Below are 21,092 nucleotides of genomic sequence, written 5' to 3'. Positions count from 1 at the left end.
ATATGTTCTCTATATAGAGAGAGGTCGATAGAATCTAAATTCTAATATAGGTAAGTGTATCTGCAAACAGATCCATTTGGCATTACGTGTACAGGTATGTGTGCATTGCATGCAAACTCTAGATCTAGATCTAGATTTTCTATATTATTTATTACTTAGATAGATCTGTAATAGTTCTGCACTCTGTTCATTAAATGATTAATGTTCACTGTTTGTCAGTGTTCATGCAGATTAGTCTCTTCTAGACTCTCAATAACTTTATGAAGTCTATCAGTCTATGAGTAGTACTAGAACTAGATCTAGAATATTTATATTACTTTAATTTTAATTTAATAGTATTAGTGGTACTATTAGTAACTAGTACTAGTCTAGACTCTAGAGTCTAGTAACTAGTATATAATTATTAATATATTAATATGTATATGATTATGATAAATGATAGTATTTTAGTATTAAAAATAGTATGAGTAAAATGAGTATGAGTCTACCTATATTCTATAAGTATAAGTATAATACGCTGTATAGTGATAGTCAGTATATATTAGTATATAATTATAATAATATAATCTACCTATTATAGTAATTATAGTATATATATAGAATAGTCACTGAGTCAGTATACTAGTATTACTAGTAACTATAGTTATAGATCTAGTTATATTCATATTATAAATACAAATATAATTATATTATAAATATAGACTAAAATATAGACTATTGGCACTTGACTTGTCTAACTTGACTTGACACTTGTAAATCATTTTTATCAATCATAATCAATGTGAATGTCTGACAATGACAATTGACGGTAATCCTGTAGATCAGCGCCCCGCGTCATTTTCACGACATTCTTTGTTGTCAAGGCTTGATCAGTAACTTGGCTAGATTTTTTTTTGGCGGGGGGAGGCGTGTCATTTCGAAAGCTGCCAACTACAAATAAACATTTCTTTTACAAATGTAAGTTTTCTAACAACTATTTTTTTTTTTATCAGAAAACGATTTTATTTTATGCAGATCTAAAAAAAACAAAAAAAAAACAATTTGATAAATTATTTTAAATATATATTTTTGTTTTTGTATTTTTATTTCAAATGTTTAGAGTTTTGATCTAGATCTATGTCAAAAATATATATATTTATAGGCATATATATATATATATATATATATATATATATATATATATATATATATATATATATATATATATATATATATATATATATATATATATATATATGCTCTTATGCTGTGATTGTTTTAGATCTATGTCCAGATTTATTACATACCCCACCAGTATAAATAATTATTATGTCTCACGTTTTTCTTTAGGCTCTGTTACTCATTTTTTCCAGAATTTTTTTTTTCAGAAATTAAAAAACTTAAAATAGTAAAATACTGTGATTAAATTACAGCGATTGACAAATATAAGATATAGAGATGTCAAAGTTAGTAGAACTTTACCATGACAAGATTTTAGGAGACTTTAAGGATGGAATGTATGATCTAGGCCTATATGTATGTGTGATATATGTGTGATATATATATACATATATATTGACATATATATACATATACACATTTATATAATTCAGTTTGTCCTGCCCTGTTTGATGCATTGTAAAACATACACAAAACTATGCATTTTTCAAATAAATTATTGGTACTTGATTGTGGAAATAATAAATATCTTGCCAACATCTCAGCCAGAACAGAGAACAATGTTATCTTTTTTTTCCAAAGATTTATTTTAAACATCTCAAATATGTCGCTATTTCATGTTTTTTAAATAAGAAACATTCTTTTAGAGATGCCTTCATAATATTCTCTGTGGTGAAAATGTATATTTTTAGTACCTATATGTATCTTATATATGGTCATGGTGTGCATTTGTGCTAATTATATTCATTAGATTCTAGTGATTTAGCGTAAATCAAGACATTAAATATATCGAGAACATTAAATTGACTAAAATTCAAAGAGTTTTCAGGTAAGGTGAGAATTATTTTCACTACATGTTAGATCTAAAGGTACACACTGCCACTATAGGTAGGCCTAGATCTACGAACTGTCCACTGCTACAAATATGCCTAGATTTTAGGTGAGGGCAATTTTTAGGAGGATTTTATGAGACTTTTCATTTTTTAGGAGCACTACGAATCTTGGTGCTGTAAATGCAGGGGCGGATTGGCTATATGGGCGTTCGGGCAAATGCCCGGTGGGCCGGCACCAAAATGGACTGGTGAGGCCACAGGAGCAAATGGATGCCACTTATGTATCAAATTGTTAAAATGTTTTATGATATATATGCTCTTATAAAAGGGACGGTGTAATACTAAATTAATGTAGGCTCTAACACATTTTTCGAAATAATGTAATAGCCTACATGCGTAGACAGTGCTACTAGTATAGGCTTAATCCTTTTAGGATCTACAGTACTACACACTGAGCGATTAAGATAAGGCCTATATTTATTATAAGGAATCCAATATTTGCACGCATACAGTTACCGATACATTATCAAACTTAACCTAATGATTTTGAAAACAGGTAGACCTAGAATTGGAATCTCGTTCTATTATTAGATTTAATTAAAACAAGAAAAATTCAACAAAAACAAAATCGAACACTTAAAACACAATGTAAACCATGTGCAATGTTAATATTTATTTTACCATAACAATACTCTTTGAAATAAAATACAAAAATACACGTTTATAAAGGTCACAAAAAAATTATTACCTTATTATAATATCAGTCCCCGTTTAGGTCTCGATAAGAGCAAGTAGTGCCAGGAGTGTAATAGCGTAGTTGTGATGGAGTGAGAATCGGATATTATTTTCGTTTATGGTCACACTAGTTTGTTTATTATTCCTGTCGATTCGGGAGACTGTTGAACAGCCAACCAACCAACTAACCACATTCAGGCATCAAACAAATCAAATTAACCAACCAACCATCCTGTCATCCTACCACAACTTACCAACTACCAACACCATCAAACCAAGTAATAAGCCATTCATTCAGCCATGAAACCAACACCATCAAACAATCCAACCAACCACAACCAACCAACCACTGCCAACCAACCCCATCAAACCATCCAACCAACAATAACCAACCATCCACAGCAAACCAACAATATCCTACCAACCCACCAAACCATCCAACCAACAATATCCAACCAACAAACAAACCTACTAATACCATCAAACCAACCACAACCAACCAACCAACACCATCAAACCCTCCAACCAACCACAACCAACCAACCTACCAACCCCATCAAACCATCCAACCAAAAATAACCAACCAATCACCCACAGCAAACCTACAATATCCAACCAACCAACACATGTAAAAACACCATCAAACCAGCCACAACCAACCAACCTATCAACACCATCAAACCATTCAACCAACCACTGCCAACCGACCCCATCAAACCAACAATATCCAACCAACCAACAAACCTACCAATACCATTCAACTAACCACAACCAACCTACCAACATCATCAAACCAAGCAACCAACCACAACCAACTATCCACATCAAATCAACAACGTCCAAACATCAAACACCCTAACATAACCATCAAACCAACCAAAACCAACCAACCATCCACAGTAAACCAACAATATCCAACCATCAAACAGCCTAACTGAACCATCCAATCAACCAACCACAGCAAACCAACAACATCCAACCATAAAACACCCTAACACAACTATCCAACAAACCATAACCAACCACTGTCAACCAACCATCCACAGCAAACAAATAATATCCAACCATCAAATACTGTAACAGAACCATCCAACCATCCAGCCAACCACAACCAACCAACCACTGCTAACCAACCAAAAACAACAAACTACAACCAAACATCAATCAAATTAACCAACAAACCATACATTCGACCAACAAACCTACCAAAACCAACCAACCACAACCAACCAACATACCTAACAACACCATCAAACCATCCAACCAACCATAACCAACCAACCATTATCAACCAAGTATCCACAGCAAAACAACAATATCCAACCAACAAATCTACCTACATCATCAAACCAACCACAACTGACTAACCAACACCATCAAACCATCCAACCAACCAACCATCCACAGCAAACCTACAATATCCAACCAACCAACAAATGTAAGAACACCATCAAACACACTATCAAACCATCCAACCAACCTACCAACCCCATCAAACCGTCCAACCAAAAATAACCAACCAACCACCCACAGCAAACCAACAATATCCAACTAACCTACCAATAGCATCAAACCAACCACAACCAACCTAGCAACACCATCAAACCATCCAACCAATTTCAATCAACCAAAAAACAACAAACCACTAACAACCATTAAACCATCCATCCAAGCAACCAAAACATAAAATCAACATCCATCCAACCATCAGACACCTTAACACAACCTCCCAGCCAACCATCTATCCATTCAACCACAACCAAAAAACCACTGCCAACCAACAAAAAAATCACAACCAACCATCAATCAAATCAACCAATAAACTATCGATGCAATCAACCACAATCAACCTACCAACACCAACCAACCACTGCCAACCAAAAAACCACAGCAAAATAATAACATCCAACCATCAAACATCCTAACACAACAATCCATCCAACCAACTACAGCAAACCAACAACATCCAACCATCAAACACCCTAACACAACCATGCAACCAACCATCAATCTAAGCTAATAACCAACCACAAACATCCATCCACTCATCTATCCATCATAAAAATTTACCTTAGTTTCTATAATTAATTACTTTATTTATCTTTAGAACACTTGCAACAGCCATTAGTAAACAAAATGTGAAAAAAAAAAAAGATCCTTAAAATACTACAAGTTGGCAACACCACTGTACCTTACCAACAAACAAAATGGCGGCGTGCAGATCATATTAAAAGTCGCTAACGTACTTTATTTATGTCATTCAAAATGTAAAGGTTCTTTTTTTTAATCCAAATTTATTAAAAAACACTAATTACATGTATTAAATGAATTAAATTTTATCCTGGCTAATTATCGGCATTTTATGAACGCGGGACGCTGATATACAGGATTACCCAATTGACAATGTGATACTCATAAACTAGTATCTCATACTGTAGTAATGTGCTGTTACTGCACTGTACCTAGATCTAGATTCTACTAGATTTAACTAGATCTACCTCAGTCCTCAGACCTGTACTAGATCCACATATACTTCTAGGTTTAGATCTTCAGACTACAGGGCAGACAGTATTTACACTTTACTACACTAACACTGTCTCAAGTTTTTGGTATGTGTGATGAATTGTTGTACATACAAGAGATAGATCCCTTAGAAGCCTTAGCTTTATCAGATTTGGAAGTGTGTGTTTGATGTGTTATCTAAAATGGTAGAATAAAATAAAGCCTATGTGTATTTTTGTATTGTAATCAAGACATCAACTATAGTCACAGATCATCGTTCAAACTTCTTAAAGAACAATCTATATAGTGGCAGTAAATTTCCAAAAGATATGCTGTGGCAAGTATCACACATAAGAAACACTGTTTGCCCAGCCCAGGGTAAAGAATGCTACACATACCACTGTTGGAATAATTTTTCCTCCTTGTGTAAGAGACAATATCCAAAACCAATTGTAAAGACTGATGTTTCTGTGAAGAATCTGAAAAGGTTGTGGCAGAACTCTGATCAAGGTGAAAATATTCAAAAATGAAAATCTCAGGAAAGTAGCACCTCAACATGACACTGAAAGGAAAGGAGGCATCATTAAAACTCAGGAGTTTGAAGGAAGCCGTGGTGATGAAATAGTAACTGAAATACTGTAAAGTACTATCCGACTACTCAGATGTATGGCTCTATTGACTGTTTTTGTCTTCTCTGTCATACTTATTTTGTTTTTTTCTAAATTCATGTGTTAGATATATGTAACATTATTGTTTGTAAAAGGGGAAGATTTTAATATATTACTTGTTTAATTTTATAGAATATTTGCTCAGATGTTATTTTTGTAGAGAAAGAAGGATGTTGATATATATGATGTAATGTTGTGTAAGAGCTAGTTCCCTTAGCAGATTAGGAAAGAAAGTGTGTGTTTGTTGTTCTTTATCTAAACACAAAACACAATTTTTTTTTAACAAATTATATAATAAAACAAGTGTAATTATACATTCATATTGAATTTAACTACTATATCAAGGTTAATGTCACTATTATGAGGAACATAGCAATGAGTGGCTAATTTTTTCCTATTGATTGTGGTGCAGGTTCATAAATGCTGCAACATACAATAACTTGAACTGAAGTTACTTAAAATATACAAAATGTAATATATTTATATAAATATAAACACACACACATACAGACACAGTAGTTTCACTGATTCACTATAGTCCCTATAGAAAAATTTAACTTTTTTGAAATAACCCAAGAATCATTACAATAGAGCCACACTTACTGACTGAACTAGTTCTTGTCTCCTGTATATATCCAGGCAATGTGTATGCTTCTTGAAAGCAAATGTACTTTCTTAACTATTATATTTAGTTTGTGAAAACTACCAAGGAAATATTTTTTTATTTTTTTTTACTTTTTAAAAATAATGCTTTTATTGCTGATTTCTCAGATGTTAATATTTGACCATGAGAGTTGTACAGCTCAAGTTAAAGCAGATAGCCAAGATAGGCATAGGCGTCTTTGCTGTCTTGTTTATCATCATTATGTTTAAACTGTTACCCTCATCATCCAACAAATCTGATCTCAACTTAGGCAAGCTAGCTGTAAGTTGACATCGACATATTTCATTGGCTCTAGTTAGATGGTGGTATTTATGTCACTAGCTTTTCCTTTATATTTTAATATTTTATAATATATCTTTAATAATTTGTTTAAAAAATAATTAAAAATGTAGCAAATTAACTTACTTGGCTCAATTGATTCTACTTTGTTTTAATAATTAAATTGTTTTCTATGTTAACTGAGCAACTTGTGGCTCTAGCATACTATTTTTGCCTTTAAAAAGTTGAACTGAATAATCAAGATATTGTGTTATTACTCTTATGTTTTTATTGCAACTCTGAAATGTACTTCAAAATTATCCAGATGAATATTAATATTTATCTTATGATTTAAATTTTAAGAAGCAGTAAATAGTCACTCAAGTTATATAAAGTTATATATATATAATTTTATATCAATATATATATATATATATATATATATATATATATATATATATATATATATATATATATATATATATATATATATATATATATATATGTTGTATTATGACTAAATATCTCTCCTATATCATGCCACAGGATTCTCTACCATTGCCCAATCTCCATCAGAATGCTCCACTCAACCCATTTATGGATAGCAACTTGAAAGCACCTGAAAAACGTGAGAACCTCAATGGTGATGACATTCCATTCCCAGAGAAAACATATGGCCCAACAGCTGTATTTAAAGAAGGAGTTATTGGAAACTATGAGCCACCTTCAATAAAACAGTATGGGCCAGGTTAGTATGTTTTGACCTAACATAACATTTGTGTGTACTGATCTCAATTCTATCTAAAAATTAAAATGGTAAGATAGTAGTTTTACATATAAACATTTTGTTTACTGTTGATAAAATAGCAACCAATAAAAATAATTCATAGATAAAGGGGGGAGATAATTTGCTTATGAGCTCAATGGATTCATCAAATGTTATATTTAAGGTGAAGAAGGAGCTGCTGTGGTGGTCAGCTTGGAAGAAAAAGATGAGGCAGACAGACAAACAAGAGAGTATGGTTTCAATATGGTGGCCAGTGACAAAGTTGCTATGAACAGAACTCTACCAGACACAAGAATGGAAGAGTGAGTATTTGTTTTGTTAAATTGGATAATCCTCATATTCCTGTAAGAGATTATCTTACTAAATCTGTATTTATTATTTTAGTTACTTAAATTTGTTTTTCTGCATTGAAATAATGATTGGACTAAAGCAAACTAGCAGTAAGGATACCCTTAGAGACTTGAAAATTAGATTTCCACAATCTTTTGTAATAAATTTAAAATTGCATTTTCTCAACTGTATCTTTTGAGTAAATTTACAATGCATTGGGCTAAAAATAAAGCTTTTGTCTAGCATATATTCCCAGGGACACAATTACCTCTGGTTCAGAAAAGCTGCAATTGAGAATAATACTTAATATTTTGCCAGATATCCCCAAACTCTCATTTTTTTGTTTTATAGATGGTTAGTTGGCAAGTTGTTTAATTCCTTAGAAAGGTTATGATTTAATATTTTGTTTGCATTTGAAATGTCCAGGAACAGTGAGCTAAATATCCTTAGTTTGTAACAGCTGTTTCTTTGCTTTGTGTGTTTTCACAGGTGCAAGTACTGGCATTACCCAGAAGACCTTCCCACAGCCAGTGTTATTTTAGTGTTTTTCAATGAAGGATGGTCTACTCTTATCAGAACTGTTCACAGCGTTATCAACACATCACCTCCTAAGCTTTTGAAAGAAGTTGTTCTAATAGATGATGGGAGTGAATATGGTAAAATCCATAGTTTCAGTTCTGTAAAAAGAGGTTTAGGTCTAGTGTGTCTGTTTCTCTTGCTAAATAGAAAAAAAAATCACTTAATCATAAAGTACACGTTCTTTCATTTTAAATTTGAATGCATCATTTTTGTAACAAATATTTTTTTGTCATGTGTTGTTTTATGAACTAGTAATTAGACAACTTTGTTTTATTGTAAATAAGACATTCTTATTGTTTTTTTAATTAACATTTTTTTTACTAATTTATATTTTATCATTATATTGCTTCCATTTAATGCAAAAGTCAAAAGACATGTTCTGTAAATTTTATGTTTCTGATGGTCAAAATTTTATTTTGGTGTTAATTTCAAGCACTAAAACCAACCTTACAGACTTCAACTGATACCAGGGGAAGTTTCAGGATGTATACAAATTTTGTGTTTATAACCTGATCTTCAAATGAGAATATGAACTTACACCAACATTGGCCATTAGAATATGAATTTACACCATCATTGGCCATTTCAAGCACTAAAACCAACCTTACAGACTTCAACTGATACCAGGGGAAGTTTCAGGATGTATACAAATTTTGTGTTTATAACCTGATCTTCAAATGAGAATATGAACTTACACCAACATTGGCCATTAGAATATGAATTTACACCATCATTGGCCATTAGCACAAAAAAAGTTAACACAGAGGAAAAATCAGGAGCTGGTAACCTATGGACAGTTTGTAGCACTCAGTACTACACACTGGCAGATTCTGCAATAGCATAGCTTCTTTATTTTTTTAATTAAATGCTTCATAATAACACAAAACAAATACACAAATTTGAAATGAAGGGTTGTTTTTTTTTTTTCAGACTTTTTGCAGGGCAAGCTTGAAGAGTACATTAAGCAATTCAATGGTCTTGTGAAACTCTATAGAAATGGAGAACGCTTGGGCCTCATTACTGCTAGAACAAGAGGTGCTGAACACTCCACAGGGGACGTCATTGTCTTCCTTGATGCTCACTGTGAGTGCAACAAAAATTGGCTTCCTCCCCTGTTAGCCAGAATAAGATATGACAGGTAAACTGCTCACATCTGCTCTGTAGATACTTGTATGAATTTCTTTTTAGATTTATAGAACAAAAAGATTATAGAACAAAAAGACCATTTTCAAAATGAAAGCCTCCACTATTTATTAGATCAATCTAAAGAAAAATACATATGAATAGAAAAGTAAAGTTTCCTTTGTTTTAAATCTTGCTGTTCATTGAGCTGAATGTAAGGCTTATGTGTAAAATATAGTTAGATTTAGTACAGAAGGTAAAAGTGAACATTTATTTTGCAGTTACAGATAGTTGCGTGTAATTTTACTCAATAGATAGTTACATCTAGTTTTACTCAACAGATAGTTGCATCTAGTTTAACTCAATTACATTTGGTTTTAGTATTGTTATTTTGTTTTGTGTGTTTTTTAAGGACTATTTTAGCTGTACCTATTGTGGATGGGATCAACTGGGATAATATGGCTTATTATCCTGTTTATGATCACCATCATCATCGTGGTATCTTTGAATGGGGATTTCTGTACAAAGAAGGACTAGTGCCACAGAAGGTCCTTGATCAGAGGAAACATCCCAGTGAACCTTATCAGTAAGTAGATCATCTACAAATGGGGAACAATGTTATTTGTTGTTGTTGTTGTTTTTTTACTTTCTTTTAGTTTAGAAGCTAAAATAAATTGTAAAAAGCTTAAATGTATTTCTTACATACTTCAGTAAAAAGACCCATCAATATGCTTGGTGTGTTTATTTATAGAGAGGCATGACCAGATGGTGTTAAATCAATACTTTAGCCTTAAAGTTTCAGTCTTCATTAACATAAATGTATACACAAGACTTAACAATGTTTCAGCGCCCCTACTCATGCTGGTGGTCTACTGGCTATGGACAGAGCATATTTTTTTGAGCTGGGAGCTTATGATCCTGGACTGAAAATTTGGGGAGGTGAAAATTATGAGCTAGCATTTAAGGTAAATCCAAAATCCTATGTATAAATATGTTGTTTTTTATCATACTAAAAATAAAAATTTGAGCTCATCGTATCAACAATCAATCATCATCATTACCCTAAAGTACATCAGCTAGAAATTGTGTGTATGGCTTTTTGAAGTCCTTTTAAGATTTTAATGGGGATGGAAGCGGGCATTATCCAAAGTAAATACAACACACCCAAGCAGCCAGTAGGAGGCGTGGTGGCTTAGCGGTAAAGCGCTTGGCTTCCGAACCAGGGGTCCTGGGTTTGAATCCTGGGATTTTTAATTTCGCGCCTCTGAGTCCACCCAGCTCTAATGGGTACCTGACATTAGTTGGGGAAAAGTAAAGGTGGTTGGTCGTTGTGCTGGCCACATGACCCCCTCGTAAACCGTAGGCCTGGGAAATAGATGACCTTTACATCATCTACCCTATAGACCATATGGTCCGAAAGGGAACTTTACTTTACTTTAAGCAGCCAGTAATTTCCTTATAAACACCATTCATAGAATATGTAACACAACAGAAGTAATAGCCCTAGCTTTCAGGAGGGGAAGTTGATGGCAGATATTGTACCTTGTATTGTTGTCTTATAAATTACATTCTTATTATGTCCTTTGCTTATACATGTGTTTGCTTAGTCAATGATAAAAACTTGACTAAATCACAGTGCCAAGCCTCCAACAAACCAGGCACCCTTATATTGTATTAGCTTTGAACTTCTACTATTTAATCTTAGTAATAATGAAGTTTGTCAGTTTTAGTCACAAACTCAGCTCTTTGGTGGGGGGGGGGGGGGCTTTCATTGTGACAGTCTTTGTATTTAAGCTCTTGTTTTCATCTGTCCCCATGGCTTTATGTTCCATTTAGGCTTTGACCTACTTTAGCACATCCTTAGATTTAGAGCTCTTGCATCATTTAGCATTCTGAGACTAGCCTACCTTTTAATCATTTTTGTTTGCAATCTGGTCATTGACTATCTATATAAATTTATGAAAAATGTTTTATTCTTAGGTGTGGATGTGTGGTGGTAGCTCAGAATGGGTTCCATGCTCACGTGTTGGTCACATTTACAGAGGGCCAAGGACAGGTGGTGGTCCCAAGAAACCTTATCCAGTTCCCAAAGTACCGCACTCTTATGCTGTAAGTAAAGTGATTACTATGATGATAAACATAAAGTCTGACTTCAAAATCCATGTATTTTTTGTTGGGATTCATGTATTGTACTAATTAAAACAAATGTTTGCGTTGTTATCAAAATAAAATGGCTAGATATTTAAAAAAAAAGTACATTTGCTGATAGTAGTGATCTATTGAACCTGTTTTGAAATGATTTACAGAATTATCTGCGAGTGGTAGAGGTATGGATGGAAGGTGAATTCAAGGAGTACTTTTACAGACGAGAGCCCTGGCTGAGAGGAGCACCTTATGGAGATGTCAGTGCACAGTTGAAGATGAAGGAGGAGAAAAAGTGCAAAAGTTTCCGTTGGTTCATGGAAAATGTTGCCTATGATGTGTATGATAAATTCCCTCCCTTACCTCCAAATGTTGCCTGGGGAGAGGTACAGACTTTTTCTGAAATATTTTCTTTTCTTTAAAATTTAAACGTCTTCATATATTTTTTTGCTTAGCTTGTAAATCTTCCATTTTATATCATTTTTCTAAAAAAAATGTGTCGTATTTCTTTTTTTAGATTCGTCATTCTGGCAGTGATCGTAAGTGTTGGGATACTCATAACCAGCCAGTAAATGGAGGCCCAATTGGAGTTTACTTTTGTCATAGTCAAGGTGGCAATCAGGTAACTCACTCAAGTTTTAATGTGTGTTTATACCTGCACAAATTGTGATTACAAAGACCTATAAGTTGTTCCTGTGTGCTCACTATAGAGCTAGTCCTTTTGTGTGTGTAGTGTCAAAGTGTTGCCATACTGTATATCTTTCATACCTTCTTTGTCTTAGTGTCACATTGTCATCAGTTTGTTTTTAGTTGGATATAGACCCCAAAAAAATGTACTTAGAGAGCTTTTGATGAAATGCTAGAAATTTAAGCTGTTTTATTGTGAGGGTTTTGTATGTAGTTTACAAAGTTATTTCACTGATTCTAGAAGTGGGTGCCTTGGTTATTAGAAACTTGTGACTTATGTTACAGTGTTTATTGTTAAGTGATAGTACGGCTTGTACTTATAGAGAATTACTTTCTACTGAGGCATCAGTAGTGCTGCAAAGTGAAAAGCAAATGAAAATGAAAACATGCTAGGGAGCTCATAATTGAACTAAATGAATTAGTCAAAGATAATCTTCTTAGCCATTTAGCCATCTTTGCCAACACATGATGTGAAGTTGGGCTCAACCAGGACAAGTCATTGTTGAAACAAGAGCAAGAAACAAAAAAAAAAAAAGCAATGAGTTTGTCCAAGTTTTGTTGTTCTCTCAACATACAACAGTTGTCAGCTTCACTTTCAATCAGTGGGAATACATCATCTGTATGTGTTGACTGCTGCATTGATTTAATGGAAAGGGTTAAAATCAATAAAATAAAGGTGTCACAGAGTCCAGCAGGCACACTGTTAATCTTTCTTTAGTTTAGCAGTGACTGGCTTATAAAGTTGGGCAGTCAAACACACACAGATGTTTAAATCAATTTGTTGAGCTGTTACTTAAAGCATAAACTCGTCATACCATTTTAATTATAAAATTATTAAATATAAAATAATTAAATTATAAATTAATTATTATTAATTATAAAATATGTCAAGTCGAGTTTTTTTTTTTTTTTTTCTTCTTCAATTGAAATACTATTTTTTTCAAGAACTGTTGAGATAAATGGTATCACTTAATTGACAAATCTATAATTTAAAAAAGGAAGTACTAACTAAAACTTATAATGTGGTTAAACATCAATTGATTTTTGATTAAATTTAGAGAAAAAAGAACTTTGGAAGATTAGAATTCCAAAAATGATAATTTTGAGACATACATGTTTACCTTAAACATGTTCCTAAAATTTAACTCGTTCATTCATTTATGTATGTATGTAATCAAGATATCTAATCATCTGCCGTACAGATTCTATAGAGAACATTACGTAGCGCAGGGTGAAAACAAAGTGGGTTCCAAAGAAAAGAAGTGAGAAGGAAAGAAGGAGGTCCATTTCATTTCATTGTAACAGATATAATAATTCACATGCTAAAAAGTTTGTTAGGAGGATCATTAAAATGTGGCCCATTTATTGGAAGTTTTAAAAAAAAAGGTGATGTTCCAGACATAATAAACAATATTACGTTTGGGAACAAATCAGTGGGTGTAGCTGGTCTTTATTGCTAGTATATATAATAACCCTCCAGCAAAATAGCTAAATGAAAATTATAGAAAACAAAAATTCAAAGACCACAAGAATTGTATTCATAGATCTTGCTATCAATGGATGCTAGAATTAGAACTGAATAATTTTTGCAACACACTTTATAATATTATGATGGTTATTTTATAATCACCCCATTTATGTTTAGAATCTTGGGCATTAATTTAATGGTTGAAATATTATGTTCACAAAGCTCAACCATTATTCAAACATTTTATATTAGGACAAATATTCTCTAAATATTAAAAGGTGTCTCTATAGTTAGTGACCCTCATGCTATATTTTAATACTTAAATATCTAACTGCTATGTTTCCTGTAAAACCTTTTGTTTTGATTACTCAAGAGCTTTCCATAATTCATGCAAACCACACCATATTTCAACTATTATTGTTTAAGCAATATTGTTCTACCTCTAATCCAGTTCCCTCATTACTTTTTACATGTACCCCCCCCTCAACACACTTACACACTAATAATAAACCCTGACCTACATTTGCTGCCATTAATTTTGGATTTCAATGTCTTATAGCGTCAGGTAAGAAAAAGATTGTTCATCTATTATTGGATGTAGAACACATTTTCTGTGTTTAGTTTAATTCCTTATTCCTTGTGTATTAGAAATTGAAAATGGGTTTATTTGGAGAGACTTAAGTGAAGCTTAAGTGTTGTTTTTTTTTCTCTGTAGTTTCAAGTTGTAATTATCAAACTGAAGAGTCAGTCATCTAGCACTAGTTGTACATTTTCTTGCTCAATTTCAAAACTTATGTAGCATTGAGAAGCTAATAATAGGTTGGTTACATTAATCCAAAATTAGTGATCTAGCCTTGGCAGTTTGCAATAGGTAGTACTATGTACTAGGTTTGAGAACCACTGATAATGTCTGCATAAAGCATAATTTTATTTGTCAAAATATCAGTCTGCTTGGTTTGAGGATTAATACTAAAATAGATAATCTTTCAGCATGTCCTGCACAAACTCAATAAGTTCTTGCTAAGCTTTTTTTTAAAATTTCTTTAGACATTCTTAGGAATGTAAAAAAAAACATTTTTTATTGTCTTATTTTTTTTCAAAACTGTTATTTAAAAATCTAGTTGAATCCTTATAATTTCAATCTCCTTTGTGTTAAAGCTTTTGGGCTTCTGGTATGATTTATGTCATTTCTTTGTCTGCATGTTGTGTCATGTGAAAATCAACCACAAGCTTGAAACTTCATTGCCCTGTAGAACCTACCAGTGTATTGTATGGCCAGCCATCTCAATTACTTCAAAATAAACATTATGGGTTCAATTTCTGTTCATTTTTAAACAAATTAATTGCTTGTTAAAATGTTAAGTGGTCCAGTAGGAATAGAAAACAATGGGGAGTTCAAAGTGTGTCTACAAATTGTTTGCAGCTTGAGGAGACCAGTAAACTTGTTCTAGAAAATATAGTTTCTCTTTTTAAGTTCTATACAACTTTGGTTTTATTGTGATGAGCAAAAAGTTCACATTTTTTTTATAAATGGACCATTTAAGCAAATTAGTTAAATATAACAATATTTGTTTTTTTTTTCGCATTCATTTGCAGTAATTATTACATTTTTAAAAAGTATTATTATAACTACTTTCAAACATTTATCTTGTGATTTTGTTTGTAATGTTTGAACTTTTCTTTTTTAAATATAATTCATATAGTTGTTAGTTTTTACTAAATGATTGTAAGTTTTGAAACCATCATTTCCTGAAATTGAATTTTATTTAATCCTAATTTTATTTAAGCATTATCTATCTTCATGTTGGATAACCTCCAGCTTAAGGTGTATTTTTTCCCAGTTGTATTTGTTTGATGATGGAACTAGATAAAACTTTGACCAAGATGGTTTGTTATCATAGTATTTCTATAATAAATCTTTTTTCCTTTTCACTGAATTAGCTGTTCCGTATCAATGAAAAAGGTCAGCTTGGATTAGGTGAACGCTGTATCATGGATGAGAATCAAGATACACTCCATATACGTTACTGTGACATTCAGCCAGAAGGACCTTGGGAGTTTAATAAGGTCAGTGAGATGCTTGAGTTGGAAAATGTAAAGAACTTATTCAGGTCATTTCAGTAGACTTACTTACGTAGGACTTAGGTCTTCTATCTTCATTTGGCGCATAGGGTGGAGAGCTCTCTTCACAGAGATCAGTCATAGATGACTTAATTGCCTCCTCCCAGTTTGTGCCACAGATTTTAGGTCTTCTAAGAAGGTGTGATGCCATGATATAGGTGGATGGCCCTATTTTCATTTTCCTTTTTATTCAATAGAATGAAAGTGTTTTTTTTTAATTGCCCCATATCTTTGGTAATAGATCTTCAGTACTCATTATCTTTTAAAATACCTCCATATCTTAAGTAATGAATTAAATATAATATAATAAAGGGATTTTGCGTTATATTTAATTATATTATGTTATCAAAAAAACATATAATATTATAAGACTTTAATCTTGTTTACAAAATGTTACCTCTGCACACTAAAGTAACCATTGAACCTATCTGAGCATGATATAGGCTAGGCAATGGCGAAATTGGATTTTCACTTGCACCTATTGATGTGAGGGCCAGTCAAACAGCATATCCAAATATAAATCTCAAAATCTTTTGCATAAAAGAAAGGACATGGATTCCTACATGTGACATTGTTCTTATTTCCCTTACAACCTGCTATGTTTAGCTTGGCTCTGAATTTTATCATAGAATCTAAATACAGGGTGTAGCTTTTTGGGAAAGGGTTTTCTTATTTATATTATACAAAGAGTAAATAAATACTAACACTTTATTTCTTTGAGAACATCATTTTTGTTTTTTCACTTCCCATTGTACAGTGTTTAATTTAGTGTTAACTTGAAACTTTCAGTCCTTGGGTCAGATACGCCACAAGATTGTCAACAAATGTGTCGGCACCAGTAAAGACGACAGACTTCACCTGCAGACTTGTGACTCGGATAATGAATCACAGAAGTGGGAAGTGAATGAAATATACCCTTGGAAATAAGTTCACTGAAGAAATGTTTTTTAATTTATTTTTTGGGGTGGAGAAATATTTTGTGATAAGCTTTTGACCACTATCTATGTTCTACCTGATCACCGTCCTCATTAACCTGACAGTCGAATAACCTTCATTTTTTATTCTATCCTAGATAGTTATTTTAACCTTTACATTATATTGTTCTGTGAAAGTAATTTGCCTACTTTAAAATTTCATTTTCTAACAGCCTTACACTGTCAACAAAAATGGACAGAATAATGTTATAATTTGAATACTGTTAAATCAGTTTCTAAATTAGAATTACAGCATTGGCGGGGAAAAGTAGAGTGCAAATAATATTTTGTATGTGTGTATTACAATATTGTTCATTTTTCATATTGGATCAGGAATGGGTTTGAGCAGATAGTACTGGGTGCCAAGATACCCAATGTAGAAAGTACTGGATGGTATGATCCTAAGGGTAAATTTTTTTTTAGTTTTGCTTCTTGAATGTGTGTGGTAAAAATTCAATCTAAATTGTTCTCTCCAAGTCTGCTTGCCTGAACTGCTCTATAATTTATTCTCTGCTTATATTAGACAAACGGTTTGTAACATTGCCATTACTTTCTTATTGTGTACATAGGGATCATTTTTGTATTCTGAAATGTGAAACAATTCTTGTTTTTAAGTACAATTTTTGCATTTGAATGTTCTTAAAACCTGCACACTTACACTCAACTTCCAAACATATTATTTGAAGAATTTCATTCACTTCAAAATAGTCTGAAAGAAATACATTGTGTGTATTACTTAAACATTTATCTATATTTAAGTTGTAATACAGATCTATTTTGGTTTTGATTAATCATTTGAGATCACAGTTTGGTGATAAAAATTTGCTACAATGAGTTTTAACTTTCGTTTTAGTGAATGAAATTTGTATATGGAACTCAATATTTTATTTTGATTTACTCCAATACTGTACATTTAAAATTCTCTAATGATTCATTCTTGCTGATAACAATGCATTATTATTTTTATCTGTTGAACAATATTTTGTACTATTTGATCCATTTCAATTGTGGACTTTACAGAGATCACTCCAAAAGTAGTTTTTATTGTGATTGGATTAGAGAAAAATGTTATGCATAGACAATGGCTTTGATTTTATAGCTTGAAAATCTTGTTACCCTTCATATGCTGGATCCCTATTTACAATAACGTTGTTTCACCCACTCGAACCTTCTGTAAATCATTTCAGTGACCTAGAGGCAAGTGATCTAAAGTTTGTCTGTAAATATTTTTACTTTCATTTCTTCTTACAAATATTTGTTTTCAATAAGTTCATTCCACCTATGTAATTGTTTCCTAAAAAAGTTGTTGTTTTTTTAATAAATTATTAACTTTACAAGGGGAGGGAGAGGTTTTGAACGCAAAACTATTTTCTGGGCAAAACACTCAGAAGTATTCTATTTCACTATTGTTTCTTTGTTTTTTAATGGTATTCAGGCAAACAAATGGGAAAGGAAGGGAAACAATGTACACAGCACTGGCCTATGACATTTATTTTTGTACATTCCATGGCCTGTAAAGAGATTGTTTCAAGTAATCTTATGACTAGATGTATACGTGAAATGATTTTAGATTTGTTGTTACTTAGTGAATACAATTGAGAGAGTTTGGCGGTTCAATAACAATGTTGAGTTGCTTTGGCAGTTGTTTCAGTTTAGTTCTTTAGTCTGAGTTGACACAGTTCTCTCTTTGGATTGCTATTAAAAAAACTCCATTTATTATTTGTGAACTCAAAAGCCTAGAGTTTTCAAGTAAAAATTTCACTGTGATAGAAACTAAAGACACTAATGGTCTATTGGAAAACAGGCTTTTACCACTATAAACAAATAGTTTATATGTGTTTGCACTGGGGTTTTTTTTTCTGATAATATAACCTAGTTAAATTAATGGCTCGAATTCTTTTACTCCTTAGTAACCTGAGCATTTTTTTTTTAATTGTCTATGTTGTTGCTTGTTTTAGGGGTAAAAAATAGCAACTTAGACCAAAACATTTATCTTGTGATCAATTAAAAATTGAAATTCTTTTATCTATTTAACATTTGTATTATCCAGATCTTCCATGAAACAACCTAGTCTTTTATAATCCTATTTGAAGACAGTTTCCTTAACCTATTCTGTTTTTGTTCTGTTTATTACTGACATTTTTTAAAATCATAACTGTGGTAATAAATATGTATATATATATTTAGAGAGAGAGAAAGAATAGACTTGCTGGGTACTTAAAAATAAAGCAGAGCTAATTGTTTGTACTATCATCACTACTCCTCATTAACACAAGGCAAAGATCAGAAGAGGGAAAGTTTTAATAGTCTTCTGCTTATATTTGAAAGCTAAGAGTTCTGTCTGTCTCATTACTATATATATGTATATATATATATATATTATATATATATATAATATATAACTACTATAAATATACAGAACTTCATTTTTAAACTGCCTACTTCAAATGTCTTTTGAAAAGGTTTAAAAAGGTTTCAATAAAAAAAAAAGTCTTTAAAAAGAATTCATTTTTTTAAGATGTACTAATGTACTTATAGTTTATTATTTCTATATTGTTCTCATAATTATCATTCAACTACAGGATGTTTCAATTATTTAAGAACTCAAATACTTACATTTCACACAAGAAAAATGTAGCACAATATTGCTACAAAAGGTCCCACTGATAATGTTAGTCTTGTAGTTCCTCTTGAATATTCATTCATAGTTATATATGTAGAAGTATTTTCTTCAAACGTACATTTGTTCTACCAGTATTTGTTTTTGATTACTTAGAGAATGTTGATTAATTTTTCTACACACAATGACTGATCATGGTTTCAAATGATAGTGATGTACTTCACTGAAATAAATATGTATGATTTTTTATATTTGCTCATTTTTGTTTTTTCCTAACATGACATGTATAAAGTGATCTGACTGCACTAGTTTGTTTTTTTTTTACCTGGAAAGGTGAACAATGAAGACATGTATAATGCACAATAGGAGGCTAATGTTTTGATGTTACTTGGATATTAATCAGCATTCTAAATGTGCTAACTCTAAGCCACTGGCATCCAGAGGATTAAAATTTCCACACTAAAATTGTTTTCTACATGAAATAAAATGGGTGATCTTTGACCCCTTGTGAAATATTACATATGTAGTTATAGAGGATGTTTGGCTAGATATAAAATAATGTACCTTTTTATGCATTTATTAATTATTTGCCAAATCTGAAGTTTTTACCTGACATTTTTAAAATGAAATTTGTGTGGCTGTTTCCAAGTTTTATTAAGAAATGTATGTTTTTTTAAAACCCTTGAACAATATTTTTTTTAGTCTTTTTTTTTCTCTCTCAAAAATGATGATTGTAATTTCAATGTTAAATGCAGTTAAATAAATACTTATGCTCAGTATCTATAGTTGCTAGCTTTCATGATGGTAATTTCCATATCCTTCATTCACAATGAGGTAAGAGATATAGCCAGCCTGGCAACTTCACTTATTGTTGAAAAAGATGTTTGTTACACTATTGGTGAATGCTGCCTGTATATAATGTGTGTATAAACCTATTAGTAAGTAGTTTGATGATTTTATGACATGTTGCTGAGACACTAACCATCGTGATGATGATTTTATGTTAATATTAAAACAAAGTCAATACAGAGAACATATGTGTGCCAAGATATTTTTGAACTTCGGTTAGGACAGAATTCATATTTATTGGTTTTGCCTCTATCTGAAGCAACTAGCACTGTTTAAATTCTGTCTTGTTCTAACTGCTATATAATAAAGTTTTTATTATTGAACATTTATAATTATATACTTTCAATCATTATTTTTTCTTGTGTGGGAATTTCATTATTGAATAAAATATTGTCTAAAGTCATTTTTAATCTTGACAAGTTTTTGTTTTCTTATTTTGACTTGTCAATGTTAGACAAAAATAGAACAGCTTGGAGAACAGAGATGTTTACTTTGTTACAGATGCAATGAACCAAGTGATTTTTGTGACTTTGTATACCATTTTCTTCTTTCTGCGGACCCCCTACAGTCATATCGGGGGGTGGGGGGTTTGAGA

General features: G+C 31.9%; 1 protein-coding gene and 1 long non-coding RNA gene across 3 annotated transcripts; one reads left to right on the top strand and one right to left on the bottom strand.

The window, feature by feature from the left end:
• Positions 1-9: 9 nt before the first annotated feature.
• On the top strand, positions 10-20,900 carry LOC106056948 (N-acetylgalactosaminyltransferase 7-like). Of its 2 annotated transcripts, none has more exons than XM_013213902.2 (13): positions 10-94; positions 6,668-6,821; positions 7,365-7,566; positions 7,769-7,907; positions 8,425-8,591; positions 9,445-9,652; positions 10,049-10,222; positions 10,484-10,601; positions 11,617-11,745; positions 11,943-12,164; positions 12,296-12,400; positions 15,875-16,000; positions 16,844-20,900. In XM_013213902.2, exons 2-13 carry the CDS (start codon positions 6,684-6,686, stop codon positions 16,979-16,981), a joined length of 1,866 nt encoding a protein of 621 aa, XP_013069356.2. In that variant the 5' UTR covers positions 10-94; positions 6,668-6,683; the 3' UTR covers positions 16,982-20,900. The 2 variants fall into 2 exon arrangements, with proteins under 2 accessions (XP_013069356.2, XP_055879706.1); XM_056023731.1 differs by lacking the exon at positions 10-94 and adding an exon at positions 260-281.
• Positions 2,643-5,115, bottom strand: LOC129925153 (uncharacterized). The gene is made up of 2 exons (XR_008776932.1): positions 4,305-5,115; positions 2,643-4,206 (listed from the first exon to the last, which is right to left on the bottom strand). It is a non-coding gene; the product is annotated as an uncharacterized LOC129925153 (long non-coding RNA).
• Positions 20,901-21,092: the final 192 nt, after the last annotated feature.

The sequence above is a fragment of the Biomphalaria glabrata genome, chromosome 3 (assembly GCF_947242115.1).
Source record: "Biomphalaria glabrata chromosome 3, xgBioGlab47.1, whole genome shotgun sequence".
In the NCBI taxonomy this organism is placed as follows: Eukaryota; Metazoa; Mollusca; class Gastropoda; family Planorbidae; genus Biomphalaria; species Biomphalaria glabrata.
The sequence above is the reverse complement of the archived record's forward strand: the minus strand, read 5'-3'. Positions and strand labels throughout refer to the sequence as shown.